Here is a 27,376-nt window from a genome sequence, read left to right as displayed (position 1 = left end):
TCACTTGGGGGCGGTATAGCACAATCATACAGAATTTAAGAAAAAAAAATCCTGTATACATGTGTTGCTCCACCATTTGTGTTCAAATATCCATGAGCCCATCTATGGCATTTTTGCACTGTGTTAGCATTACGCGAGTGGATATCAAAAACGTCAGCGCCTTTCTTGCAGCCTTTTTAAAACATTGGAGCGCAAGGAAACTCCTCACATGCCTGCACGCTGAATGCATGCAGTACATTGAATGCATGTTCCTGACAAGCGACTCTCGTCCAGCCTGCGAGCAGCCCAGCCAGCGTGATTACATTTGCGATTAGCGCCACAGAGGCCAGTTCTGCCTGAGCACTTTCCTCGCCAGCAGCGGACCAATGAGGCATCCAGGCAGCGTTCTCCACCGATGCCACTTTGGAGGTCACCGGCAGGAAGGAGTCATTCATCACTCTGACACGTGCAGGGAGGGTGCAGCAATAATAACCTTATTATGGTGTTAATCCCACAAACATGTTTGGGATTAATGCACTCCCTTTAACGCGGATTTTTATGAACGCACGCACGTTATTCTTTTTCTGATGGCAACAAAACGTCTTTGTCACTGCTGCTTACCTGTTTCCTGTGCACGTCATCAAGACAAATATGGAAATATGGTTGGGCTGAGTGTCTAGATAAGACTCATTATGTCCTGGATGGATATCCGAATCAGCTTTATTGAAATGGTGAAATTGTCATCATGACAGGAATTTTTGTCAGGGTCAGTGGCTTGATGCGAACACAAATGTTTGCCAAGCGCTGAAGAAGCTGGCCCATATGGAGTTGCGTGTAAAAGTGCAAGATTTCACGCAGCAGGGTTATTTATAACCAACCGTCTTGCTGGAGATGCATGGCCTCGGCGCCTGATTAGTGTCTCCCCGCCTCTCCTCTCGCTTCCCTGCTCACGCTCTATCATCTTGTAGGCAGAATAATTGTGTTTAGCCACCATCTTGAGATCTTGGTGATTATCCAGATGTTGGTGACACCATCTTCCGTATGGCCGTGACGCATACTGTATGTACAGATGGCCTGATAATTGCCCCAACATAACGAGGATCGCTCTGCTTTTTAATCACGTTCACGTTTAAAAAATCTTTCCCACTTCAATTGAATGGAAATGGCATAAATGTGTTACCTGTACTCAGTTGAAAAGCATTTGCTGCGTGCTTCCTGAGCACCTCCACAGTATCGAAAGATAAATCTAGGGTGTCGTGTGATTAATGGGGCTTGAAGAAAAGGGAAAAGTTCCTGCATACATTTGCATTCATCGGTGAGAAATGCCGTTTTAAGTTTTGCGGTGAAATCTTGCATATCCTTAAGTAATACGTCGGCAAATATGGCAGTTGTCAAACCACAAAAACATATTTTGTGTGATACTTTGTTTTTCAATTTGAATCACTAAATTACTCCCTAATAGTGATTGATGTTTTTAATCAAGGCTGGTGCCGTAAGCCTCCTTGAACATATATCAGATATACTGTATAATGTTTCAATATTAAAGCAGCTTTGAGTGGCAGTGAATTTTCCTGATGTTGAATCAGGAAAGTTTTCTTGTTCTGTCCTTGACTTAACATGTTTAATGTTTGTTTAATAGAATAATAAAGTGTAAAATAGCCTTTGGGAATTTAGTAGAATATAGTATGATAACACCCCCCCACACACAAAACATTCCTTGAAAATAGCGTCCTCGTGTGGTCTAAAGTATCAGTACATGTCTCATGTTGCGCCGGTGACGCGTCAGTGTTTATCCCACGAGCTCGTTGCTTCTGCACGTCTCACGCGCATGCGCACTCCCTCCCCCATCGTGTAAAAAAAAAAAAAGGGTCGACAACAAGTACACGCCGGCTAGAAGCGCATCCCCCCTTCCCCCCCCCACCCAGAGCCCAGAAGAGAGTGATGAAGGGGGCTGCAGTTGTCATGGCAACGCCCGGGTGGTGGGGGTGGAGCCTTGACGAGTGGGACCAGCGAGTTTGTTTTGTTATTGAAGGTCACGTGTGAGGCCAAGCTCCGCCTTCGACCCCCCCCCCCACACACACACACACATACAGCTTCAAGTGTGGTGCTGCTCGGATCGGTCACTCACTACAAAATGGCTGCACAGGCTCCACCGCCGCCGCCGCCGTCGCCGCCGACAACGACGACGACGAGGAGAAGGAAGCACGACTGAACGCTTCGACGGTAGGCTGTTTTTTCCTTCCATTCAATACGAGCTTGTGTCCACAAATGGCTTTTGGCCCGTGCAAAATGCGGAATTCCTCGGCTGAATACGTCAGCGATCATGCAAGAATGTTTCCAATGCAGCCCACTTTTGACATGCAGTCCAAATGAGCGCTCTTTCATTCTTTTCGAGCTGGAGCGGCCAATTTTGCAGTTTGCGCCTGACTCCGTTCGTTGCACACTTGATACGATTCAAGGACGTCGTGTGTTTACATGCATTGACAGTGACACTCTGCTTCAACTTTTTCTCTTTTTTTTTTTTTAAGCAGTGCAATCAACTCGAGATAAAAGCCACGCAGAGCGAGTGCTTAGCACGTCGCCATCGCAGTTGTGAGGTTGCGAGTTCGAGTCTCGTTTCCGACGACTCGACTTTTCATGCGGGTTGGCTCGACACTTTCGCGCTCCATAAATTGTGAGATTTGATGATCAGGCAGCGCGATGAGCTCGTCATGGGTCTCCCTGGGTTGAAATCTAAGGCCGGCCTTACTGTGTGGAGTTCGTTGTGCATGCTCTGCAGACATGTTAAGAAAGAAAGAAAAAAAACACCATTACAGATAGCAATGTTGTACTTGACAGGCCATTAACCAATGAAACGATGTCATTTTGCTTATCTTTGTTATAGGCCACTTATATAGATAGCAATATTGTACTTGAGAGGCCTTTAACCAATGAAACGATATTGTCCTTGTAATTTTGTTTATCTTTCTTATAGGCCAGTTATACTGTTATTGACTACCAATAACACAGGTCAAAAGCAAATCTGAATCCGAGATCGTTTTATGTGTCCTAAACGCATTATTATTATTTTTTATCTATTTTCCTTACGCGTCAGGTTTTTAAGGTTTTCACATAAGTTAGACTTCTAAAAGCATGCACAATACGGACTAATTTATAGCTCTGATGTTTCAGAAAAAAATTCCACCTGTTGCTCAACCTGACCCTTTGTTGATATATATGTTACTAAATATAATACTAGATTACATTTGAAACTGTCATAACAAATAAACCTTCAAAGTTGTCCCTAAAATGCTGATGAAGATTCAAGACCTAGAATCTTCATCATCGTCGTCCCTCGCAACATTCCCAGTCAATCGGCAAGTCGGCGGCAGCACCCGGATGCTCGCAAAGGCCCGCCCGGCTGACGTCAGCCGCTGCTTTGCTAATGTGGCGCACTTCCCAATTTGGGGGGTTCGGAAAAGGCGGCCGCAAAAGGCAAACAGAGAGTTGAAAGCGGGTCGGTATGGAGAGGCCAAGTCGCGGGGCCCTCCGAGCCAAGTGTATTCACGGAGAGGCGCCGAGGGAGGGCGGGGCCCCAGAACGCCAACAGACCTCGAAATACTTCGATTAGTCTGGAGCTTAGGTCGGGCAGAGAGCGCAAGACCGAGGGGTGTGCCGTGCCGTGCCGTGCCCTGCTGCCAGTCTTGCTGGGTTTTGGTGTCGGCGCTCAGATCCTTTCTTGAGTGGTCAGCGTGACCTTCCACGCTCTCAAGGGCACACTATTGCTGTCTTCCAAATCAAAGCCACTTCCCTTTTTCCAACAAACGACAAGTACGCTTGGGTCGGCTGGGTCGGTCGGGTCAGGTACAGGGACAGGGACTGTCCTTGTAAGATAGCGACACGTGTATCAACAATGACACATTGTCCAAATATGCTTCCATGACGCCATCTGATGGTGCGCTCCATCAAGTTAGCCTCGAGGCTTTTGTTTGGAGCGCTTTCTTTCTTTCTTTCTTTCTTTCTTTCCTTTCCTTTCCTTTCCTTTCCTTTCCTTTCCTTTCCTTTCCTTTCCTTTCCTTTCCTTTCCTTTCCTTTCCTTTCCTTTCCTTTCCTTTCCTTTCCTTTCCTTTCCTTTCCTTTCCTTTCCTTTCCTTTCCTTTCCTTTCCTTTCCTTTCCTTTCCTTTCCTTTCCTTTCCTTTCCTTTCCTTTCCTTTCCTTTCCTTTCCTTTCCTTTCCTTTCCTTCCTTTCCTTTCCTGCTTGTCAGAAGGCATTAGAGAGGTTGCCTCTGTTCACAATTGCTTGATGCTAGTTTAGCCGGCTAGGAGCTCGCTTTGAGTCTTTGTTTGAGCAGAATTGCACCGTTGCATCTGCAGCTGCCGCTAAACGTTCCTCTAAAAGGTTTGCCAGGCAGGCTCTTGCTTGGTCTGCAGCTTCGGCATTTCTGGCACCACGCCGAGCCAGCGCCTGCCTGCCTGCCTGCCTGCTGTGGCTCGCCCCTCCCCCACACGTGCAACGGAAGCGACCCTATCAAACGCTGAAGAGACAGACAGAAGCCTTTCCATCTTCACAGGAATGACAGACATTCAACAGACGCACGTTTTGCCTTGTGCACGTCCCCCCCCCCCCCATTCTGCCCCCCCACTCTGCCTCCTGTCATGAGGCCGCCCTCGGCCGCTGCATTTTTCTGTTCCGATTGCGCCGGCCTTCGGCCTCCCGGCGAGCGCCTGCTGTTATCCCATTGTTCTGATGGGGCACGACAATGCTCAGCTCGTCGGCCGGCCGCCGAGCGATCGGCACGGTAGAGCCGCCAACGTAAACGGACCACCAGCCCATCGCTGTGACCTCCTTTACGTCTTTTTAAACACACAAGCAGATTCAAAGCGATTGAGCCCAGAGCTGATGGCATATCCTAGATAGGGGCAAAGGTGATGAAGGCTTTGAAATGATTCCAACGTCTTCTGATTTTTCAGCTGAGAGAAGAAGCCGCAAATACAAGTATACGAGAACCGTTTGATGGAAGAGAAGAAAAAGAAAAGGCCAGAAGAGAAGAACAAGAAGGAAGTTGCTTCCAGAAAGGTGGGTGAGCCCTCTCTTTCCGTGCAACTGACAATCAGACTGACTGACGGCTGTCAATCAACCTTTTTTGTTTTTTCGAAACACACTTGGAAATGATAATATATTATGAGCCCTTGTTTGTCTTTCAATATACTTTCATCCTCTTCTTTTCAGGACACTGAACAGACAACCAAAGGTGAGTTGATGCTGAATCATATCAACAACAAAAAAATTGTAGTTGTCTGTATTTTAACAAAAGTCAAAGCGACGTTGACAAATGGATGACGTGACCAAGGCCGAGTGACGAGTTGCTGTCACTATGCGTGGGTTCGCTTGAAATGGAACTCAATGAAGTTTGAGGAGAAGCGCAAATCCATTCACTAACGAACGCCATGAGGTGATTTCATAGCAACAGAAGATCACATTGTAGAGAAAAGTCCGTCTGCGACCTAATGAGTCTATGATATGATGTTGGTGCGCAGCATCCAGGGAAGGGAGGGAGGGAGGGAGGGAGGGAGCTAATTAGGAGCCCAGGGATCTTGTGGAGTCTGAATAAACAGATACCCTGAGCGCCGCCATAGTAACAGAACGTGCCCGCACCCTGGGACCCAGCCAGCCAGCCAGCCAGCCAGCCAGCAGGAAGGAGCCGAAAGATGGAATGACTTGTTGTGCTTCTAGTGTTGCAAGTGAAGTGAAAGAACCACCCATGTCTCTGGTTGAGTACGAAGAGAGAGAAAAAAAGCTAGCGAGGAAAAGAAAGAGACTGAACGGAGCACACACACTCTGGTTTCCTGTTTGCCTGAGGGGGCCCATTGTGGGATCCACCGACCCGACCCGTCTGTGTGTGTGTGTTTGTGTGCGACACCAAGTCGGAGTCGCTTGTCCCCGGGTGACCGGCAACAGTTACAAACCTCACATTTTTCTTGCTCAGCGCCGTTGGCCGTCTCTTATGATCTTCAAAGAGCCTGCTTGGACTGTATAGTTCTTTGCAAGCATATTGCAGCGGAGCGCCCCCCAACCCTCCCAAAAAAAAACCCCACATCAGAACAGGTTTAGCGAAACTGAATTTTAAAACCTTCAACACGATGACTTGGACCACGCTACTTCCTGGTGCGCAAGCATTTCTAAATACGGTTAAGCTTGCCCAGGATGGCCGCTTTCCTTGCCAAAGTTGTAGAAAATAGTCTGGACACTCTTTGAACAAACCACACCGCTCGGCTGGTTTTAGTTCAATCCACGTCGCCGGTTTTTGGGCGGCCATGTTGTTTCTATTCCCAGTTGAGCATGTTTTGGCTGAATATTTTGTGATTTTTTTTTGGGGGGGGGGCAAAAATAGGCGGTATAACCTTTGCCGAGAGCAGATCCAACAAGCTGCTAGTTTATAGTTAGCCTGTTCCAAAAGTGACACGATCGCCACCTCTTTAACATAATAGCCGCATCTCTCGGTTTTTAAATGACTATTTTAGTGGCTTGAACCTCCATCCATCTTTGGCTTGGTGGTTTTGAAAGGATGATGAAAATGTCCGTAGATCACGTTGGTTGATCAACACAGCCGTCAGTCCTTTGTTTTTCATTGAATTTCCCAATCTTTGTAATCACGGTCGTTTGCGTCGCCGCTATTTGATGAACAGCCCGGCCGAGTTTGCTGTCAGACGGTGCAGCGCCGGGGCTAGGGCCGGGCCGGGCCGGGGCGGGGCCGGGGCCGTTGCCGTCTTCCTTAACTACAGTTTCACATTCATTCGTTTCTAATTAAGCATTTTAATCGTCTCTGTGGTGAGACGCGACGTGGCGCGGTGCTCTCATTTCCCAAGCCCCAAAGACATTGTGATGATCGCACCAATGTACACACTTTGATTCACTTCTTGCGACCTTTTTCTACTCATTTAGAATTCACAGCTTTAGAAGCCAAGGTAATCCAATCTGCACTATCGTTGTCAGATGATTGTAATGTCCAATTAGCAATATTAGTAACATTAGCTCCCCCGATTCCCAACTGAAGCATAGCCCCCAAAATGATCAACGCAACAGCGTACGTATACTTGCGGCCTTGGCTTTGCAGATTAAAAACTCAGCTTTGGGAAGCTCAGCTTTGGGAAGCTCCTAATCACTCACTAAGCAAAGTTTGCGGAAGTTTCAACGCGTCTGCCCGCTCCCCCTCGACGAAGGGAAGCGTGGACGGACAGCGCTTTAGGCGGAAGCGCTCGTGCGGTCGGACGTGTCGCCAATCCGCACGCTAAGTGCTTTTGGCTTTAAGCTGAGCCAGGATCAATACTGACTAAGCAAATTGCTAGTTGAGCGTAAGCGTGGAGAATTTGACGACAGCTGTTGTTCAAACAAAAGCAGGAGTTTGACGTCTTAAACAGCCTGCCGAGCACGCTATCATCTTTCCTATCCAAAATATTCCCAAGCCCTTTCAAGTGGGAAATGAGGAAGCCTCGTTCGTCCGTGTGAGGCGCGCATAGCCTGCAGGCCGCCGCCGCCGTTTGATGTGCATTTTTGATGAAGCGGGAATTCTCCCGTGCGCCCGCACAGCCGACCCACGATGCTGTTTTGCAAATAGGCTGTCGGAGAAGGTGACTTTTGACAGAGGGCTGTCCTCGGGGGACTTTCAAATGATTTTTTGTTTTTGTTTTGTGCGATCACACCCGTCTGACATTCTTTTGACGCAGCGGTTTGCTTCTTTTGAGACAAGACTGGACAGCAACGTGGCGTTCTGTAGGCAAGTAGCGTTCTAATTGTAAGCGGATTTTCCACCTAAGCTGGTTTCCGCCAGTGAGACTGGAGCTTGCAGCGGCGTTCGCAGAGGGGGCGGCGTCTCTTCTTTTCATGGCTTGCTGTACCTCGTTCCCTCCGTTCCCGTGGATCCGCTCGCTGGCTGGCTCTCGCTCGCTCGCTCGCTCGCTCCCTCCCTCCCGCCCGCCTGCCTTCATTTTATTTCTCCTCTGTGATTGGCTGGGAGAGCAGCTGGCCCCACTTTCCCCTTCCCCCAAAGCTTCCAGAAGAATCGACGTCACGCGTCAGAGTCTCGACGGTGTAAAATCAGCCTCCATAAATTTGATTAAAGCGAGCTTTTACGTAGAAGTGGCAGTCCGTCTCGCCTTCTGTGAGGAGAGCGTCCAAATAGTGAATCAGAGCGAGTGGGGGGGGGGGGGGGGGCAATGACATCTGATGAGACGCTTCAGCCGCCAGATGCACGGGTAACCGGATCATTCCAAGGTTATAGCCCACCGGGGGGCACCGACTGATACGACACAAATACACACTCTCCGACCGACAAAATGCAACTACATTAACCAGTGGCTGCTGGCTGGCCGGCCGGCCGGGCGGCCGGTATCCTGTGCTCCCCTCAGTGTGGGCCTCAGCGTTGCATAACGCTTTTGTTTGTGTGTGTTGGGGCAGGCCTGGTGTGTGTGAGTTATTCATTGCTTCAATGCGCACACTTGGAAGCTGAGCCAATGGCAGAGCGCCGCTCTTCCTCACTCATTTCAAAGTGTTTATTTTACGCCTGTCGTTTATCAGCACCAAGAAAAAAGGGAGGGAGGCAGGGAGGGGAAAACATCCCCGTTGGCTCAATTTACATCCAATAATCTCCTCGGGCACAACGTGGACGCTGCTTTATGACCGACTGTCTGTTTACATTCGAGTTTACCATCGTCCATATTATGTAATGTGTCCATTAGCCATGGTGCTCAATGGCCATAATCCATGTGACCCACTCTGTGACCTGCCAGAAGATAATCCTATTTGACCTCCTGACCTCGTACCTCTTCTCACTCATCGTTCGCTATTGAATTGTTACCACCATAAGATAGATGTGCTGTCAGATGGTTAGCAGCGCCTCTGCTTTTCTGTGCAAACAGTGCCGGACTCCGCCAAGCTCGAGCCCGTCCCTCCTGTCCCGCCCGTACCCCCGAGCAGCGGCGATGGCAAGCGCGCCCCCGGCGCCGCTTGCCAGCAGCCTCCTCAGAGCTCCTCGCAGCAGCAGCAGCAGCAGCAGCAGCAGCAGCAGCAGCAGCAGCAGCGTCACCCGGCCAGAGAGGTGCCCCCGCGCTTCCGCCAGCACGAGCACAAGCAGCTGCTGAAGAGGGGCCAGCCGCTCCCGCCCGGGACCCTGCCGCTCGCTGCCGCCGCCGCCGGCCACCTGGAGTCCTCCTCTGCAAACCTGCCCACAGGTAAGCAGAGCTTTCTTCTGCTCAAGGTGTTTCAACACCGCAGTTTTATTTTCACTCGGAAGAAACAAGGCAGAGTCAGCGCAGCTGGCACGTTTGTGTCTTTTCCTTCCGGAGTGTGAAGCCCATCCATTCTGGGGCGTTTTCCGTCCACGCTTTGACCAAAGCAGCTCCATCTCCGTGGCAATCAGACGCTTATCCCGCACCCGCACCTCCTCCTCCTCCTCCTCCCACACTTTGTGGACTATTTCCTGTTTTGGGGGGAAGAGGCTTGTACGGAGCTAGCTAGTTGGCCGGACATCTCGCTGGGCCTGGTTTGGCATCACTCGAAAGCCCAAGGAAGAGAAAGATTGGTGGAGCGAGGCGAGCGTGGCAGAGGTCCAGCGCTGTGGGCTGGAGTGAGTCACGGCTTACGGTAAAAGCTAGCGCTTGTCTCCTCCCCTCCCTCCCTCCCTCCCTCCCTCCCTCCCTCCCTCCCTCCCTCCCTCCCTCCCTCCCTCCCTCCCTCCCTCCCTCCCTCCCCTGTTCGATAGGCCTCCCCGGTTGTCCTTTCACTAGTGCTCTGTGTCAGCAGTGGCTGAACGCACGGCGATCCTTTCCTTTGCTTTGCTTTGCCGACATCAACAAAAAAGGTCTTCTCCTGTAGAAGACGGATGGAGTCGATGTGCTCTTGTGATGACGCCGGAGCGTCGGGGATTCCCTTCTGATGTGATTAAACATCGACTCTCCGTTAAGAACGGCGCTTGATGTTTGCTATCTGGGCCGCAAACTAGCCCCGCCTCCTCCTTCACAAACAGCATCGCAGCACGTAGCGTGTAGCTGGCCACGGGCGAGCGGGGATTAGTCCGCGCTACATGTATGTCTGTCGGCTTTGCCATTATTCCGACAGAGTCGCTGCGTTGCCATTGGCTCGGCTCGCACTCTGTATCCCGAGGCTCTTTGATGGAGAGGAGGAGGAGGAGGCGGTGGCGGCGGCGTGTGAGAGGCAGCTATTTTAAGACTGGCATGTTGGAGAAAGCCCTTGACCTGGTTTATCCTTTCGGGGGGGAGGGGAATGGAAAACATGACAACATGCATGTGAACTTGGAAAAATGCATGCCTCTCCTGTCACTCTGCTGGTTATTGAGCTATTTGTTTGATTTGCCTCAATTAGGAAGCACTTTTTTGTTTCCTGAGGTGTTGTTGTGCTGGCTGGCTGGCAGCATGCATGCTCAGCTCGGCTCGGCTCGGCTCGGCTCAGCTCAGATGAGCTCCAAAGCATCCGGTCCGCGGGGGACTTCATTAAGCCGGCCGGGATCAGTCCATCTGAGTGAGGGCCGCACATCCCTCCTGGATCACCTCCTCCTTCCGTCACTCAACGAGCATCTCGCAGACGTCATCTCTTGTCTTTGCTATTGATCTGATTTCGGCAGACAAGGGCTGCATAATTATAAAATGAGAATTGGGATTATTTTAATACAACTCTTTTTTTCTAATAACATGTATTATTGATTTCATTCATTTGTTTTGGACTTATTTTTCATGCAAACAGTTTTCACTGAATGTCACTCACAGTCCGGAGCCTCTCTCCCTTCCATCTGCACAATCATGAGGTTCAGTGGGCAGAACCTCCAGCATAGCACCACTGTTTTCCACCAAACATTGATGTATTGTGTTGTGGTGCGTGGGCACTGGTATCACTCGTGCACAATGGCAGCCTTGATCCGGGGAGCCGCTGACATTTTTTTTTCTTTTCTCCCCGTTGCCAAGCTCTCAGCTCCTGCTTCTCCTGTTTCCTCCATGCCTTCCATTAATTGACAAGCACGTCATCCTCTGTTGCGTTGCTCTGCTTTGACGCTTCTCCAGGGACATGTTTGAGTCCAGATCCACATGAACTTGCTTATTTTAATCCAACAATTGCCAGAGCAGCTCGTTATAGCTGCAACAGTGGCTGGTCTATGTTAATTAAGAATAAACCTTTATTATCATGACGTCATGCCGGTTGCACGTGGTTATTCAAGAGGTTTGCAATTGTGCACGCCGGTGCTAATTGCACAATGAGTGAGTGGGTGGTCTCGGTTAAATATTTGGTGGCATTTAGTGAAAGGTTAAAAGATCCGAGGCTGTGTTTAGAAGAGCCCCGCTTTTGTTTTGTTTTACCTCCTCATGCCATTTGAGTGCTTGGCGCTCCATCCATCCAACCAGCCACCAACAATACTGCTCCCTCCCTCCCTCCGTCCACATGACTTGGACTGTGCCGTCCCCTCCCCTCCCCCAGCCTGCTTTCTCTTTAGGGCTTCCATTTCCAGCGAGGGAGCGTATCCGTCGTCGGGATAGGAATAGAGCATGATATAAATAAAGCCAGTGGGGTGGGGGGCAATAGATTGAGTCGGTCGGCGAGACCCAGCCAAAGCAATGTTGGAGGGAGGGAGGGAGGGAGGGAGCATGTGGGGTGAGGAAGGAAGGGAGGGAGGGAGAGGGGGGTGTCTCATGCCGCGCAAGAGCTGTGCAACTTCTTGGCAGCATTTCAGACGCTCGGTGAGGCAAGCAGACATATTGAGACAAGGATGGTCCCCGTGTCGCACAAAAGCTAGTTCCTTGCACGATGGTCGGGAGGCACCTCTCCACAGGTAGTATTTGGGCGCGGGGAGCGCGGCGGAGCTCGCGCTCGTCCTTTCCTTTGCTCCTTGCTTGCTTGCTTGCTTGCTGTGCAGTTCTTTTTGCAGCGGCAGTGCGTTGTGGGCACACTTGCGCTGCGCTCCTCCGCAAATGTCGTTGCGAGCAAGCGAGGCGAAGCAGGCGTGCTTGCATGCTTTTACACGTTGCAGGCAGGCAGGCAGGCAGGCAGGCAGAGACGGTAGCTCAGCTCCCAGCCTTTTTGGCTCAAATTCAGGACTGAGAAAATGGCGGTCGGTCCCGCTCCTCTTAGTGGAGTGACGCTGGAGAAAGGCTGCGTTGCGTTGCGTTGCGCTGCACTACGCTGTGCTGCTCGGCGCTGCGCTTCTCGGCGCTGCGTGTCACAAGCACAGTGGCCCCTTTTGGCCTCACTCTGGCGCTGCTTTCTCTCCTCCTTCCTTCCTTCCTTCCTTTCTTCCTTCCTTCCTTCCTACTTTAGTTTGCAAGCGTTAAAAAGTAAGCCGGAATTAAAGGCAAATGCTCAGTGCAATGCGATTGCCGCGAAGGCTCCCCGTTTGCACGCGAGCTTAACTCGCCGAGGACGCATGTAAACAGTCGCACAGTAGAAAGGTGAGATAGATAGAAAGAAAGAATCTTCAATTGATTGATGATGTGGCGTCGGTCGGGGTGCTGATCAATGCACACACCGCACTTGTATTTGCATCAGCGTGGTGGAAGCGGTCCAAGAGAAAAGAATAGCGTATGACTTTGAATTGTCAAAGCAGTTTTTTATTTAAACATGTTCACCGTTTATTTTTTGAAATATTTTTCGAATGACAAAAATGATATATTTGCTGCTGCAATTTCAAAAACAAAAACCAGCCAATGAATCAGATGTTTCATCCTCTTGGTTAAACATGCATATTTACGGATCAAGTCTAATTTGTTTTGAAGCGTACGACAGCTGTTTGTGATGGAAACGAAGTCTGTCTCATGTTTTTCAGTCATCGAGCTTGCAATTAAGAATAGAAGTGGACTTGTTACGTTGCCATGGTATTTCACGTTCTATGTGGGCGTACCTAAGTTGAAACCCCTTTTTTTTTTTTTTTTTTTTTGTGCTTCTCTCCAGAACTGCCCCCACAGAGCAGCCCGGGAACCCAGTATGAGAATCCCCTTTGGGGGCACCTGCCAGCCGACAGGAGCGCTGCAACCTGCGCTAATACGAGCTGCGGCGATCAACTGATCATTGACCAGAAGGACACGGAGGCTTGGCCTTCAATTACGCTCAGCCAGAACAAGGCCCGTCAAGGAAGATGCTCTTTGGACACTGAGCCCGGTCACATGACCAGCAACAGTAGCACTTGTAGTACCGACAGTAGTAGTAGTTGTAGTAATAATAGCGATTGGGGTTGTCATCCGACGATGGCCACGGGGGCCAATAGCCAGACGGGCCACTTCCCTGTCAACCACCTCAGCAGTAAGGCCAACGCTGGACTCAGCCCTGCCAATCATACTGGAACCAACATGCACTCAAGCCAGGTTGCAGCCAATCGCTGGGGCTCCGGGTCCGGACCGTCTCAGTCGTCCGCCGGCGGTGAAGGGAAAAATGACGGCAGCAGAGGATGGGGCTCTTCGCCATCCTCCAACTGTAACTTGAACTTGAACCCTAACGCTAACCCGTCGGCGTGGCCCGTGTTGGGCCACGATGCGGCAGGGGCAGGCAGCTCAGGGGGAGCCAACGTCATTTCACCCCCTCAATCCACTCCAAACTTCTGTAATCCCACTGGCCCGCCGCCGCCGCCGTCAAGCCAGACCAGCACCTATACCGGAGCCAACGCTAACAGTAACTCCTCGGGCATTGGCAGTGCCTGGGGTAGCATCATGACCTCTGACGCGTCAGAGTCACACCCTTCGCCATCCACGAATGTGTCTTTCAGTTCAGAACCTCAGAACCTTAAACCTGACGGACCAAATCACACAAATAAGCCGGAACAAGCGAGTCCCGCCCGCCACCTGCCCAGTTGGGGCAATGCATCCGCGGGCCCGCCTCCAATGGGGGCCAAGCAGGTCAACGGAGAAGACGGCGCATCTTCGGGATGGGGCCTCGACGGTGACTCCAAGGCGCCGCCGTCCTCTAAAGAGTCCGGCTGGGACTCCGGCTGGGGCCAGGCTGGAAGCGGGTCGGGGACTCCCGGAGCCTGGGGCGAACAGTCCGGCGGAGACTGGGCCAAGAAGCAAAGTGAAGACGCCCAAACGGGCTGGGATGGCCCCAGCTCGCCTCCCCAGGACCCAGCGGCGCAGAGCGGCTCTTGGAACCGAGCGGCGAGCACGACCGCTGCCAGCGAAGGAAGCGGCGACAGCACGGAAGGACATCCCCGATCCAAACAGCATTCATCCCAAGATACCCCCGCTCCTCTCTTGCCTGCCCAGGATCTCGACCCCAGGGTCTTATGTAATACGGGATGGGGGCAGACCCCCGTCCGCCAGCACACGTCCTGGGACATGGACAATACTAAAAGCAAGAATGACATTGCCAGCGAATCCTGGGACTCTCAAAGTGGTCCCGAAGCCCAGGGGCCTTGCAATACTCACATGGGTCCCCCGCAAAGAACTGACACCGGGAGCAAAAGCGAGGGAGCTTCGGGTTGGGGAGGAAATACAGCTGCAGCTGCTGCTGCTGCTGCTGCTGCTGCTGCTGCTGCTGCTAGCAACCATCCCAGCCCCGGCTGGGGAGATCAACCCAACACCGTTAAGCCCCCGAGCGGCCCAGGTGGCTGGGGAAACCTGCCGAAAGGTGTGCCCGCCTCCGCTATCCCCAAGAATCAGTCTTGGGCTGACGAGAGGTCGTCGGGGTGGGAGGAGTCTCACGGCAAGCCGACCAGCCAGAACTGGGGAGAGCAACCTAAAGCCTCCCACAGCTGGGGCAATAGCGCAGTGAGCAACTCTGCAAATGACTGGGGAGAACCCGAAGAGAGGAAAAAGAATCCAAGCAACTCTTCCTGGGACGGAGACGCAGGGGGCTGGAAGGAAAGTCCTCGAGGCTGGGGGGGAATGCAAGGCGCCACAGGTGCCGGGGGCAAAGCGGGCTGGGGAGAGCCCGTTACTCCGCGCCCCGGCGGCCCTCCCCAGGGCTGGGTGGCAAAATCTCAGGACGGACCCGCCGGCGCGGCGGGAGCCGTCGGCTCTTGGAGCGGCTCGGCCTCAGTCAAGCAGGGCTGGACCGGCGGCAAAGCCGAGTCGTCGGCCGAAGCCACGGGTTGGGAAGAACCCTCGCCGCCGTCCATCCGACGCAAGATGGAGATAGACGACGGGACCTCGGCCTGGGGCGATCCTGGTACCTACAACAAATCCGTCAATCTGTGGGACAGAAACAATCCAGCTCAAGCTAAAGCTAGCGCTGGAGGCAATAACGCTGGCGCTCATCCCCACAATCACGCCTACCAAGGACCACCTGCACCTTTACACGCTCACGGGCCAAATTCCCAAAACCTAGGGCCCACTGGCGGCGGTGGCGGCGGCGGCGGCAGCGGACCCATGGATCCCGTTTTGCAGCACCAGTCGGGCTCATCTCACAACAGGGGGCCCATGATTGCGCAAGGTAAGACCATGACATCATGATTTTGACACGGGCAAATTTAGCGAAGGAACTCCCCTTCTGTTTTCCTAACCAAATTGATGCTTCGAAAGCAAACGTGGATGATGAAGCAGACGTTCATTTCTTGGGTCCAGATTCTCGTTTCACTTCTAATTTGAAGTCAAACCCAAGCTGGTGAGTTAGTTAGGGCAGCACGCTCTTAAGCTCCAAGCTGTTGATGGACTTAAAGGTCAAATCTTGACCTTGCTGCTGGCCCCTTTTACATCTAATTAGCTACCCAAACGAGATAAGCAGTGCAGTCCAATCTCAGCGAGGCTGGTCACATGACACAATATCAGCTGCCTTCATCTTGTGTGTGTGTGTGTGTGTGTGTGTGTGTGTGCCTGGCTAACCTCGTGGTGAGCAAAGGAAGTAGAGGAATGGTGTTTACAAAAGCGCCTTTTGAAAAATGAAAATGATGAGATGTGGCTGACTGGCTGACTGGCTGCCAGACTGGCTGCCATCTGTGTTGAGGGGAGAAAGTCCCCAGTTGAAGCATGTTTGGGAGAGCGCCCCTGATGTTTGACACTTGATATTGCACAACGACACATGTTTTCTACATGTGTAGCTCATGGCTTTTGGAAAGAGCAGAACGTTTTTTTTGGTCGGGTCCATCCAAGTGAAAATGAAGCTAGCCTTCAGCATAGGCTCTCTTCCTGCGCTAATCTCCCCCTGGCACCGCTACCTCCTCCATCATCGTGCCAAGAATGACCAGGCTGCCGCTGTGCCAGTTCTTAAATGACCGACTTCCCCTCCTGTTCACCTGTTTAACCAAACACAAAATGAATACATTGATAAAAAGATGAATTGCTTGGCAAGTGGCTTTTCTCTGAATGCAAAAAAAAAGAGAGCGCGCGATCCAGGAGGTCATGAATAAAACCACTCGGGTCGGTCCTGACAGAAAATGTGTTTACTATGATCTTTCTGCGTCCACCACCAGGCTGGGGAGAACTTTCCAGCTCTCACAGCAAAGCAGAAAGCTCCTGGGGGGAAAGTGCACATTCAACAGTCAACGTGGACAAGGGTACATCTGCCTGGGGAAAGCCCATCGGGGGCCCCACGGGCTGGGGCGATGGCAACCCAGACAACTACAGCAGGGGGAACCCAGCTATGACAGCCGCATCTTGCAAACCCGGTAAAATTATGAACCCAACTGACGTTTTTTTTTTTTTAATGTTACTGTCCTGCATGTTGTTATTGTTCCTGCTGGAGGGTTCTCTCAAGATGCGTCAAGGTCATCATCGACTGTTTACGGCCAAGCGCGACTTTTTCCACAAACCTACCCTGCCCCCTAGTGGCCCAGAAAATATTGCAAGGCCCGTTTTTAGCACGCCTGTTTGTTTTTTCATCCCCAGCCTCCAAACCTATGCAAGATGGATGGGGAGGCGGAGGTGAAGAGTTGCTCCTCTCAGGAGGTCAGTGGGATGCGGACGACGGAGACATGTGGAACAGCACTGCTTCCCAGGAGGGCAACACCTCCGGCAACTCTTGGGGAAACGCAGCCAAAAAGATGTCGCAAAAGGCATGAGGACCTTTTTGCAAAGCGTCGAACCAAGAGTGTGTTTGACTTCTGTTTGATGTTCTGTCATTCCAGGTCAAAGTTCCAGGGAAGCCAGAAGATAGCTGGATTATGAATCGTCTTATCAAACAGCTGACAGACATGGGCTTCCCGGTAAGGATTTTTTCTTTGCTATCCAATCGGGATTCCCATTTTGTCATTGAAAAATGTATCTTCTGTTTGCGATTTGCTTCTCAGCGGGATCCGGCGGAGGAGGCTTTAAAGAGCAACAACATGAACCTGGACCAGGCCATGAGCGCCCTGCTGGAGAAGAAGACGGAACTGGACAAGCGGGGAATGGGGATGGCCGCCGGACACGACTACAACAACGGGCTTCTCAACAAACCCATGAGCTGTCCTCGACCTCCACATCTCTCCAAAGAAGCCTCCACGGATCCCCGCTCGCCCTTCTTGGACAAAGTGAGTCGGTCGTCGGTGGCGACGTCGGATGTGAAACGCTAACGGGTCGGGTCGGGTCGTCTGTTCAGCAAATGCAGAGTGGAATGTTTGGTGGTGGAGCAGCACAAGCCCGGGCCATGCCTCAGCCAGCGCCTCCTCAGCCGCCAGTGCCGCCTCTCGGCTCCTCTCAGCAGCCGAGTCTACGCGCTCAAGTGCCTCAGTTTCTCTCCCCTCAGGTAGGTCCATGGCGGCGGCGGCCAAAGCTTTCAAAGGCTTTTTCCCCACACCGCGCTGTCTATCCACCCAACAGGTTCAAGCACAGCTCTTACAGTTTGCAGCAAAAAATATCGGTCTGAATCCTGCACTTTTAACCTCGCCAATAAATCCTCAACATATGACTCTTCTGAATCAACTCTACCAGCTGCAACTGGTGAGTGGCGTCCTGACTCCTCGCCATTTTCAACATGTCTTCTGAGACTCCTTCAAATGGGACATCTGGTTGACTTGCAGGCTTACCAGCGTTTACAAATTCAGCAGCAGATGTTACAGGCCCAGCGCAACGTTTCTGGACCCATTCGACAACAAGAGCAGCAAGTGAGTTCCCGCTTGGCTCATCCTCCCTCAAATGTTTTTCGTGTCAACGGCTGGGATGCTTTGAAACACCGTTCTTGAGCATCGTTCTCCTTCCAGGTTGCACGTACAATCAATAACATGCAGCAGCAGATCCAACAGCACCAACGGCAGCTGGCCCAGGCGCTGCTCATCAAGCAGCAGCAGCAACAGCAGCAGCAGCAGCAGCAGCAGCAGCCTCCTCCCCACTCCCACGCGGGCCTACATCACGGCGGGACCAAAAGCAACCTGGACTCGTTTCCGGGCCACCTCCAGGCGCCGGGCCTTCCCGACCTGCAGACCAAAGAGCCGCCGCAGTCTTCTCCAAACCCTTACAGCCCGTATTCGCTCTGTAGGTGGATTGATTGCCCAAAGGTGCGTTGCTCCTTGAGATGAATGCAAATCAATTGTGCGTGTGTCTTTGTCAAACCCAGCTGGACTGAATCCAAACCTGAATGTAAACTGCGCGGAGGTGGCCATGTCCGCCAAGGATCCACCCCAGCCCCAGTCGCGCCTTTCGCAGTGGACGCACCCCAACACGATGGAAAGCCTCTCTGGAAGCTCCTCCCCCTTGGAACCCAAACACGGTGAGGAGCGAGGCGAAAGCATAGCCGCCAACTTTGAGCCAACTCGGTGTTCCACCTTCTAGGTACCAACCTGGGTGCGCCTGGCAAGGCTGCTCAACTGGATGACTCTTACAGTCCTTATAACCTGATGTCCAGCTCCGAGTCCCCCGGCAGCCCCCTTGTGGCCCCCGACAGCTGGGGGCCGCAGGGGAAGGGGAGCAGCGGCGACAAGATGGCCAACGGGACAAACATCAACTGGCCGCCGGGTACGACAATGTCTGGCGCGCGTTGCCTGCCGTGGCAGAAAGAATGGCGGCGGCGGCAGCGGCATTTCAACTTGGACTTTTGCAGAGTTCTGCCCAGGCGTGCCCTGGAAGGGTCTCCAGAATATCGACCCAGAGACGGACCCCAACATGACGCCGGGCAGCGTCCCCAGCGGTCCCACCATCAACACTAACATCCAAGATGTCAACCGCTACCTGCTGCGAGACCGAAGTGCGGGTGAGAGTCCTTTTGAAATGGGGCCGAATTGTCATTTTTCATTTGGATTTTGCCTGCTCTGCTTCTTCACTTCTCTTCACCATTCCTTGTCTGCTTTTCTTTCATGGCATTTTCTCTCTGCTGCTTTTTCTTTTTCCTTTTGTCTGTGCGCTGGCTGGGCTGGGCGGGGCGGGCCGGGCCGGGCTCAGGCTCTTCCCCCACTTCATCTCAGAACGAGGCTCTGCCTCCCTCCTCTGATTGGTCAGTCAGTGCCTACACTAGCTCGTTCAGTCTGTCGTCCCCGGAGATGGACGAAACAGGTACACGGATAAACCCCGCCCCCAAATGCAAACCAATGCTGTCCTTTCCCTTCTCGTAATAAAAAACACCATGATCCTCCCGTCATTTCACCTGATTAAATAGGTCACATTAGACGGAGTTTCCATTTTGCCAGCTTGCCGCCCCCCGTGGTGTTGGTGACCCTCCTCCTCCTCCTCCTCCTCCTCCTTGTCGCATTCATTGTTTGAGTTTGCATGAGCAAGCAGGTTGCATCTGGTGGAAGGCAAAGTTGCTACATGACTAACTTGCTTACGTTTCGACAGTTAGTTGTGCTTTTGCCCTGGAAAGCTATTAGCATGGAAACCCCTTTCGAGGAGCTCAGAACTCCACGTGTTGACGACGTACTCGACTACGATAAGTGCCATTGATGCCTGAGCGAGCTCTTGTCCTTCTTTTCCTTGTCTCCTTCCTTGCGGTTGTGTCGGCGCGTAGGTAAACTGTCCGAGATGAAATCCACTTGGTCGCCGGGTCCCGTGTCGCACAGTCAAGCTTCGCTTTCCCACGACATGTGGAAAGTGCCGCAGGGACCCCGGAGCAGCTCCGCGGCCCCCTCCCGCCCGCCGCCCGGCCTGACAAACGCCAAGTCGTCCTCCACGTGGGGGGGGAACTCTCTGGGTCTCTCCCAAGGCTGGAGCAGCTCTTACACCACGGGTGGGTCGGCGAGCCTCAAGAAGAAGAAGAAAAAGAAGAAGCAGCTACTTCTCCTTCTGCTCAGTGACACGTGCTCTTTCTTCACTTGCAGCGGGCACCACGTGGAGTACAGACAGCGCCAGCAGGACCAGTAGCTGGTTGGTTCTGAGGAACCTGACCCCACAGGTAAGAGCGCTGGACGCATGCAGAGGTGGGGCACCGTTGACCCCCCCCCCTATGCACCATTGACCCCCCCCCCTCTGCGGCAGATTGACGGTTCGACTCTGCGCACGCTGTGCATGCAGCACGGCCCACTCATCACATTCCACCTCAACCTGACACAGGGCAACGCTGTGGTGCGCTACAGCTCCAAGGACGAAGCTGCCAAGGCTCAGAAGTCCCTGCACATGTACGTATGACGGGTCAGCTCCCAGGCCATCGCCCCGTCGTGTTCTCATTGCTGTGTCTGCGTCCAGGTGCGTGCTGGGGAACACCACCATCCTGGCCGAGTTTGCCGGAGAAGAGGAAGTCAATCGCTTCTTTGCACAGGGCCAGTCGCTGGGCGGGACCACCAGCTGGCAGGCCGCTCCGGGCGCCGCCAATCAGAGCAGGATGGGCGGCTCCGGCTCGGGAGCCTCTCACCCCATCGGACACGCGCCCCACTGGAACAACAACAACGGAGGCTCAAAGGCGGGCGGAGAGCTGCTGTGGGGCGGTGTGCAGCAGTATTCCAGCCTGTGGGGGCCCCCTAGTGGAGAGGAGGCTCGGGTCATGGGGAGCCCCAGCCCCATCAATACGCTGCTGCCCGGAGACCTGCTGAGCGGGGAGTCCATGTAAGGACAACGGAGCAAAAACCTTGAAGACAAAAAAAAAATCAATATGGAGATAATCAGCGTGAAGGTGAGAGGAGTTCATATCCTCGCCCGCCGCTCCACTTTGTCGCCTTCCTCTGCTTCTTCTTGTCGTCGTCGTCGTCGTCGTTGTCAAGTTACAGTTCTGCCAAGTCGCACTTGGAGACCCAGGAAGATGTCTTTCACTCATTTCAAGAAAAACACTTTCTTACACATCTTGAACTCCGCTTAATCCCTCTCTGCCTTCCCGAGGCAATCGTACCGCACCTCAGAGACCCGCGACGAGGCGTCATTCCCAAAGTCCAAAACAAAAACGGCGTCAATCACAGCCTCTCCTCTGCTGGTTGTACTCTTCGGCTGACTCGCAGCACTAATATTGGCCTTAACCTCGTTCCCGCCCCGCATACGGACGGACGGACGGACGGGCGGACCCTTGCACACAGCCCCTTATCTCTGAGCCAGTCAGTCGAGCGCTTGCTACACTTCTACAAACAGCGCAGAGCCACACACACACACACACACATGAACGCTCTCAAAGGGAATGATGCAACTTGCGTTCGCCTTGTTCAAGCCATTTATTTTTGTAGTGCAGTTAGTTTTCCTTCCGGAAGCATTGCAAAGAAATTTCAAAAATGCTTTTTTTTTTTCTCTCTCCCCCCCCAGACTTATTCACCTTGGGTACATGTGACAGACTAACAAAATGAACCACTGCTATTATAATGACCATGCACTTCAACCGGCAGTCTGACCTTTTCACTGCACCTCAAGACAGGAAGAAGACAAAAAGTGTGTGTGTGTGTGTGTGTGTACCCCCCCCACCGACGTGCAATATAAGCCACAACAGACTGTCCCTTCCTTCCTTCCTTCCTTCCGTCCATGCTCCCGACTGATGGAGAAAAGAACCACAACCTGCAGCACCGCAGACTGCCACTAAATACTGTCAAGCCCTCTGGCTGCCAACGTGTGTGTGTGTGTGTAAAGAGAAGGCATCAAACCAAAACAAGACACCTGTTTTTACTATCCCCCCCCCCCCCCCTTCTTTGTCCTCTCGTTTTGCCCAAATGAATGAAGTCCATGCAAAAGACCTGGTCTGTCATAGCACTTAAGAGGAGTTTGCCCCGCCCATCCCACTGTGCCCCGCCCATCCCACTGTGCCCCGCCCCCTTCAATGACTGACTTCAAACTTAACACGAATGTGAAGATGTCCGTGGGGGCCCAGAATGAACATGGTAGCAGGAGAATGATGGTGGGAGGGGGCAGCCGGGAGTTTTTTTTTTAGTTTTTTTTTTCCTCTCCGCCTTGCTTTCTGGAGAGGCGTGTTGTACTGGCGTCATGGGAGGCCAGCCAGCCGGCGTCCTGGCGTGGCCGCTGAGTGCCTGCCTGCCTGCCTGCCTCCCTGCTTGCACTCTGCAAGCAGACCTCAACTGCCTCCCTCCGTCTCCTCCGCCGCCCCCAATTTCCCTTCTCTTCCTCCAGTCCGAGAGCAGCCTGCCTGTATTCCGTGTATTACTACTATTCTACTACAACTACAACTACTACTACTTCTATAACTACTACTACTGCTGCCCTCAGCAACTTCCACTCTGAGATGGAGGCATTTTTTGTTTGTTTTTATTATATAAATCACATGTTACTGTTGTTTGCTGTTACTGTTTGTTTCATTGCGGATTGATGATATCATGGCTTTATGCAGTGTTCAGCCCCTCACTCCCATCGAAACGGACCACTTGTAAACACGTGAGCCCGCTTCCTGTGTCCGTCCAGCGAGGATGAGTGGGTGGGTGGGTGGTTGGGTGAGTGGGGGTGGGGGGGTCCTCCCTCACCATATCACGCACGCACGCACGCACGCACACTCCGCCACACACTGGTGCTTTATGTTTCACCTCTGGGAGCACTCAGTTCTACTTGGAGCCACCTCCACTGAGACGCAGCCTGCCATTTCTATGCAAAGAACAAGGAGGTGTGAACTCGCAGCCATTGACAAGCCCCGCCCCCACCCATCCCTCTCCGTCTGCCAAACGTCACCACTCCATTTGCCACCTTTACTACCAAGGCAGCTTCCCGTCAAAAAGACCACCTGGACGCCCACTCGCGCTTGAGAACCTTCTTCAGACTCGTGCCAACTGACATCCAAATATCATGATCATGTGACGACACCTCCTCACTTCATGGTGGGAGGAGGAGGAGGAGCCCATGCTGCTCTTTTTTTCATCATGAGAAGGCAGTTATGTGTCTGTGCACTGTTTATGGGACACATCGGGTACATCTCTTTTAAAAACCAAAAAACAGGATCTTTTTTTTGCATAAACATAAAAGAAAACTACAAAAAATGTTTTAGAGCTGTGCACTCCAAATCTGAGGTGTGTCTCCTGTTTTTCTGCAAGCTGTCGCCTTCTCAAGCTCACGCTGGAGCAATTTGGTCCTCCAGCCTGAGGGTGGCGCCAGCTTGAAACAGGAACACATCTCAAGTTCGGTACCAAGTCTTAAATGTCTTTTATTATTTCATTGGTTTTATGTGTGTTTTCTCTGTCTCTTTTTGAGTCACTTTTTAGACTGATCATTCAACAAAACAATCACTAATGCCTGTGTTGTTGTTTTTTTTTGTTTTTTTCTTTCTTTGGTGTGTATGTGTGCATTTTTACTCCACACTGGATTTGAATCAAGGAACGGGACAGTTAGAGCGGGTGAGCGGGATTTGCGGTTTGGTCTCAGATGCGCCTTGGAATTCTCGGCCCAGCACCAGCACTGAGAGCCCCGCCCACTTTCCCCCCCACTTAATCCCCCTCTTGTGTCGGAGGTCAAATGTGCTCTTGTTTTTTTTTTTTGTTTTTTTTAATGAAAAGTTAGTTGCACGAACTCAACGGTGACTGGAACAAACAAACAAAATGAAGCGTCTCAATCATTGATCAGACAAATGGGCTGGCTAAGAATCGGCTACGCAACGCTCAATTTGAAGCAGGGGTGGGCAACCGTTTCATGTCATTCAACCAATGTTATGATTTTTGTCTGTTCGGTTGGGGGCTTTTTCGAAGAAGTTTCTGTTTCTACAATTAACATGGCTGAAAAAAATCTGACAGGGTTCCCTAGCCCTACTTTAAACAAATGCCTGGGTGGAATATGCACATGCTAGTTTACACACGTCACGGGTATGTGTGTGTGTGTGTGTGTGTGTGTGTGTGTGTGTGTGTGCGTGTGTGTGTGCGTGTGTGTGTGTGTGTGTGTGTGTGTGTGTGTGTGTGTGTGTGTGGCCCCTTGTACCCTCCCCAACATTGAAGAGATCATCAACATATCAGAAGAATAGAAAAATAATAACAACAAATACTTGAATCAAAAGAAGCGCCAATAATGTAATGTGAACACGTTTTCTAGTTTGTTTTTTTGTTTCCAAATCAAGAATTGTTGAAAAGGATTGACTTTGAAAAGACAAAACAAACGTGTGTATGTGTGTTGTGTGGGAGTGTTTGCACAAGGCTGCTTGTAGTGTAGGCCAGTGCGAGCATGTCGGCCATTTTGTTCGTAAACTCAGTATTGTTGTGACTCTAGCCTCTCTAGCGAGCGTTGCACTGAGTGTCCTCATCCAGCTAAACCCAACGACATGACACAAGTACCCGAGGGGGACAGTTCTCGTGTACGTGTTTACTCAAGGACTACAAAAAAAAAAAAAAAACTGAAAAAAAAAGATGTGTGCGTATGTTGTTTTGTCTTCAATGTAATGTTTATCTACCTTTAGTGGCTTTCATTGTGGACAATAATCCAAGGAAAGTATGGGTCGTTGAGTATTGCACCAATTTTCAGACGACGGGGTGTCTGAAAAGTTCCAGGACTTGTGTAACAAACTATATTTTGCACTTGAGTGTGTGAGAAGAGGTCTGAGCATCTGACAGTTCCTGGCAGAGAAGGCTGTGAATTAGAAAATATCTTTTGTGGCACCATTCCTGGGATATTCCTGACGCAACTCGTTAAAACAGAAAAGAAGAAAAAAATCCAGACGTATGTATAAAAAGAAAAGGACACAAAAAAAAAGGTATCTGTGGCCATAGATGTTTGGTGGGGGGTAGAAGAACTTCTGCTGTCTGAGGTGCCTACCTATTATTATTTTTATTTTATTTTTTCTCTTTCTCACATTTCATTTCATCGTAAACGCCGGGCCACTGACAGTTTACAAAACACTTTTGTTTCCTTCTGGACTTCCAAAAGAATTAAACGATGGGAATGTCAGGGGGGAACGGTGTTTTAAAAAAAAAAAAAAGGATAAAAATGACAACAAAAAAAGAGGACAAATGCTTCCATTTTTCAAAGTGCAACCGAGAATGGCGATTTCTCGTGTTACTTTAAGAACTCTGGGATCGAACAGTGTTGTGTATCTGTTGGACTATCTGAAAAGCCTGTATGTTGTTTTTTTGGTTGATTCTCTATATTTTTGACTTTATACAAAACAAAACAACAATGGAAAAAAAAAAAAAGACAATTGCTCACTATCTTGCACACCTGAAAAAGTGGATCTCGTCTCAGGAAGGCCAGGGTTCCAGAGTACCAACTCCACATCATTTTAATGTACATTTTGATGACAAATATTATTACGAACCATCTAAGCACTGAAAGTTATGGATTTGGAGAAGGAGGAGCAAATACCAGTCGTTTCTAAATCCGTAGCAGTTACGTAATAACCAAATAATGGACTTTAAATGACTATGGAGTGCTTTATATATCTATATGAAAATCTATATATTAAAATTGCTTTACATTTCAAAACAGAAAATGTGGATTGTTTAAAAAAAAAAAGACAGTGAATAAGATGCAAAATGCTGTTTAGTGTTTTTTTTCTTGAGGTCCCATCCTGACTGAATCAGGAGCGTTGTGCATTACTCTCTTACCTTTTTTTTTTTTTTTTTTTTATTCGTGTGTGTGTGTGTGGCTCATGAAAAGATGAGTTTTTGCAGAACATTTGTTCGCACGGCAAAGGATGTTTGTGAAAACGAGGAGCTGGTTGTAAAGGAACACGAAACTATGCACAAGGGTCGGAGGATGGCCATTTCATGGCCTACACTGGCGTGGTTGATTTATTGGGGGGGTGGGGGGGTCCAGTATGCGTATTGTTCATTTGAATATCGATCGACCTAGCGTCACATCGCCATGCTGTGTATTCCTATAAACCAATGAGCGTCTCACTCTTTAGCACTGTGGGATTCCAGCCTGTCACCCTCAAGGTTTTTATGAGGATTTGTTTTTGTTTTTTCAAAGGGGGGGGGGGGGGTTCAGTGGGTGTTTGGAATTAGGGCTGCTTTTTCCGTGGGGGGGTATTAAGAGAAAAAAAATGTCTGTACTGAGATTTATTGATTTTCAAAGTCAGTGGCTTGTAATGTTTTATTTTGATTTTTCTCTGTGTATACCTTCTTCTCATAGAATGTGATTGTTCAAACGACATGCACCGAAAAACAAATGTTTTCATGAACTATGGAGCTTCTTTCAGATATTAATAAAATAGCGATTTTTCTCGGCTGTTTCAAAAGGATTTGTTCTTTTTCCATTCAGGCTTTGAGCTTGATGTGCCTGGGACAGGCATAGTAGTTTTCCTGCGACTGTCTCAAAAGGGTGTTAGCATGCAATGGAGAGGTGAGCTCCTCCTCCAGGGCTTCCTGGTTGTTCGGGGGGACTCCGGAGTTTTCCTCCTTCCTGCTCATTTCCTCATAAATAGGAACAGCAGCCGGCCCGGTGGGAGGAGGACAATCGGCCTTCGCCTAAAAACAGAAATATTTCACTTGGCTATAACACAACTAGAGTGAGTCCCCTTTTTGGTGATTATTCTTTGGGCCTACTCACACAATCTCCCAGAGCAAGCCACAAGAGCAAGATAAAAAGGAAGACCGTCGTGGAAAAGATGGCCATGAGCAGAGGGGCGTAGGAGGGAGAGCACTGACACCCTGCGCAAACAAACTCGCTGGGTGAATTCATGCCCAATTGGACCTCTGCAACTATGAAAAGGAACATCGTGCTTACCTGAGGCCTCAACCAGCAAGAAGAGCTGAGTGGCAGAAAGGCCCTCGGCCGGGTTTTCACACACGTACATTCCCGAGTCGCTTTGCTTCAAGTGCGACAGGTTCACCTTGAGCGCTGACGAGTTCCACCCGCCCGAAACGTTCAGGCGGCTCTTGTAGTCGCGGTCCAGTTTGAGCTGGCCCCCTGGACCCAGGGACAGAAGGGTGCGCTGAGCGGAGCCTTGGCGGTGGTACAGGTGGAGAGGGGTCAGGTTGCCGCCTTCCTGCTGAAGGGGGCACGAGAGCTCCAGAGATCGCTTTTCTACCAGCTGCACGAAGCTCACATCTGCATGGACTGCACACGCACACACACACACACAAAATGACATAAGCCAAAATCTGGCACTGAATTTAAAATGCGGCTCGTTCTTACCCTCCAAGAGCCAAAGAGCCACAAGATAAAACACGATGTCGGTCTTCATCATCTTCCAACTAAAGCTTAGTCACAATGAGCCTCCCACCACATCCTGAGCTCACTTTATGTTGTTCTTTGCCA

At 51.0% G+C, this 27,376-nt stretch overlaps 2 protein-coding genes across 2 annotated transcripts; one reads left to right on the top strand and one right to left on the bottom strand.

The window, feature by feature from the left end:
- Window positions 1–2,057: 2,057 nt before the first annotated feature.
- tnrc6c1 (trinucleotide repeat containing adaptor 6C1) lies at window positions 2,058–26,354 on the top strand. Its single transcript, XM_088357246.1, has 21 exons — window positions 2,058–2,202; window positions 4,931–5,036; window positions 5,190–5,211; window positions 8,876–9,187; window positions 12,909–15,377; window positions 16,354–16,548; window positions 16,769–16,935; window positions 17,008–17,085; window positions 17,170–17,391; window positions 17,460–17,606; window positions 17,681–17,800; window positions 17,881–17,964; window positions 18,061–18,331; window positions 18,414–18,566; window positions 18,629–18,811; window positions 18,897–19,046; window positions 19,235–19,345; window positions 19,797–20,015; window positions 20,107–20,180; window positions 20,264–20,403; window positions 20,471–26,354. Exons 2-21 carry the CDS (start codon window positions 4,974–4,976, stop codon window positions 20,829–20,831), a joined length of 5,541 nt encoding a protein of 1,846 aa, XP_088213372.1. The 5' UTR covers window positions 2,058–2,202; window positions 4,931–4,973; the 3' UTR covers window positions 20,832–26,354.
- LOC148384645 (uncharacterized) lies at window positions 26,196–27,376 on the bottom strand. Its single transcript, XM_088357249.1, has 4 exons — window positions 27,254–27,376; window positions 26,843–27,175; window positions 26,666–26,766; window positions 26,196–26,583 (listed from the first exon to the last, which is right to left on the bottom strand). Exons 1-4 carry the CDS (start codon window positions 27,303–27,305, stop codon window positions 26,374–26,376), a joined length of 696 nt encoding a protein of 231 aa, XP_088213375.1. The 5' UTR covers window positions 27,306–27,376; the 3' UTR covers window positions 26,196–26,373.

The sequence above is a fragment of the Syngnathus floridae genome, chromosome 17, assembly GCF_059516105.1.
Source record: "Syngnathus floridae isolate MCC-2025c chromosome 17, RoL_Sflo_1.0, whole genome shotgun sequence".
Classification (NCBI taxonomy): Eukaryota; Metazoa; Chordata; class Actinopteri; order Syngnathiformes; family Syngnathidae; genus Syngnathus; species Syngnathus floridae.
Note: the sequence above shows the minus strand (reverse complement) of the source record. Positions and strands in the feature narration are given on the sequence as shown.

Bases quoted from the DNA above. Each gene is read 5' to 3' on its own strand.
- tnrc6c1 (XM_088357246.1), top strand. From the start codon at position 4,974: ATGGAAGAGAAGAAAAAGAAAAGGCCAGAAGAGAAGAACAAGAAGGAA. The intron at 17,392-17,459 runs GTGAGTCGGTCG...TCGTCTGTTCAG, and splicing joins GCTCGCCCTTCTTGGACAAA to CAAATGCAGAGTGGAATGTT. The intron at 20,016-20,106 runs GTGGGTCGGCGA...CTTCACTTGCAG, and splicing joins GAGCAGCTCTTACACCACGG to CGGGCACCACGTGGAGTACA.
- LOC148384645 (XM_088357249.1), bottom strand. From the start codon at position 27,305: ATGATGAAGACCGACATCGTGTTTTATCTTGTGGCTCTTTGGCTCTTG. The intron at 26,767-26,842 runs GTAAGCACGATG...TTGTTTGCGCAG, and splicing joins CTTGCTGGTTGAGGCCTCAG to GGTGTCAGTGCTCTCCCTCC. The intron at 26,584-26,665 runs GTGAGTAGGCCC...TTCTGTTTTTAG, and splicing joins GGCTTGCTCTGGGAGATTGT to GCGAAGGCCGATTGTCCTCC.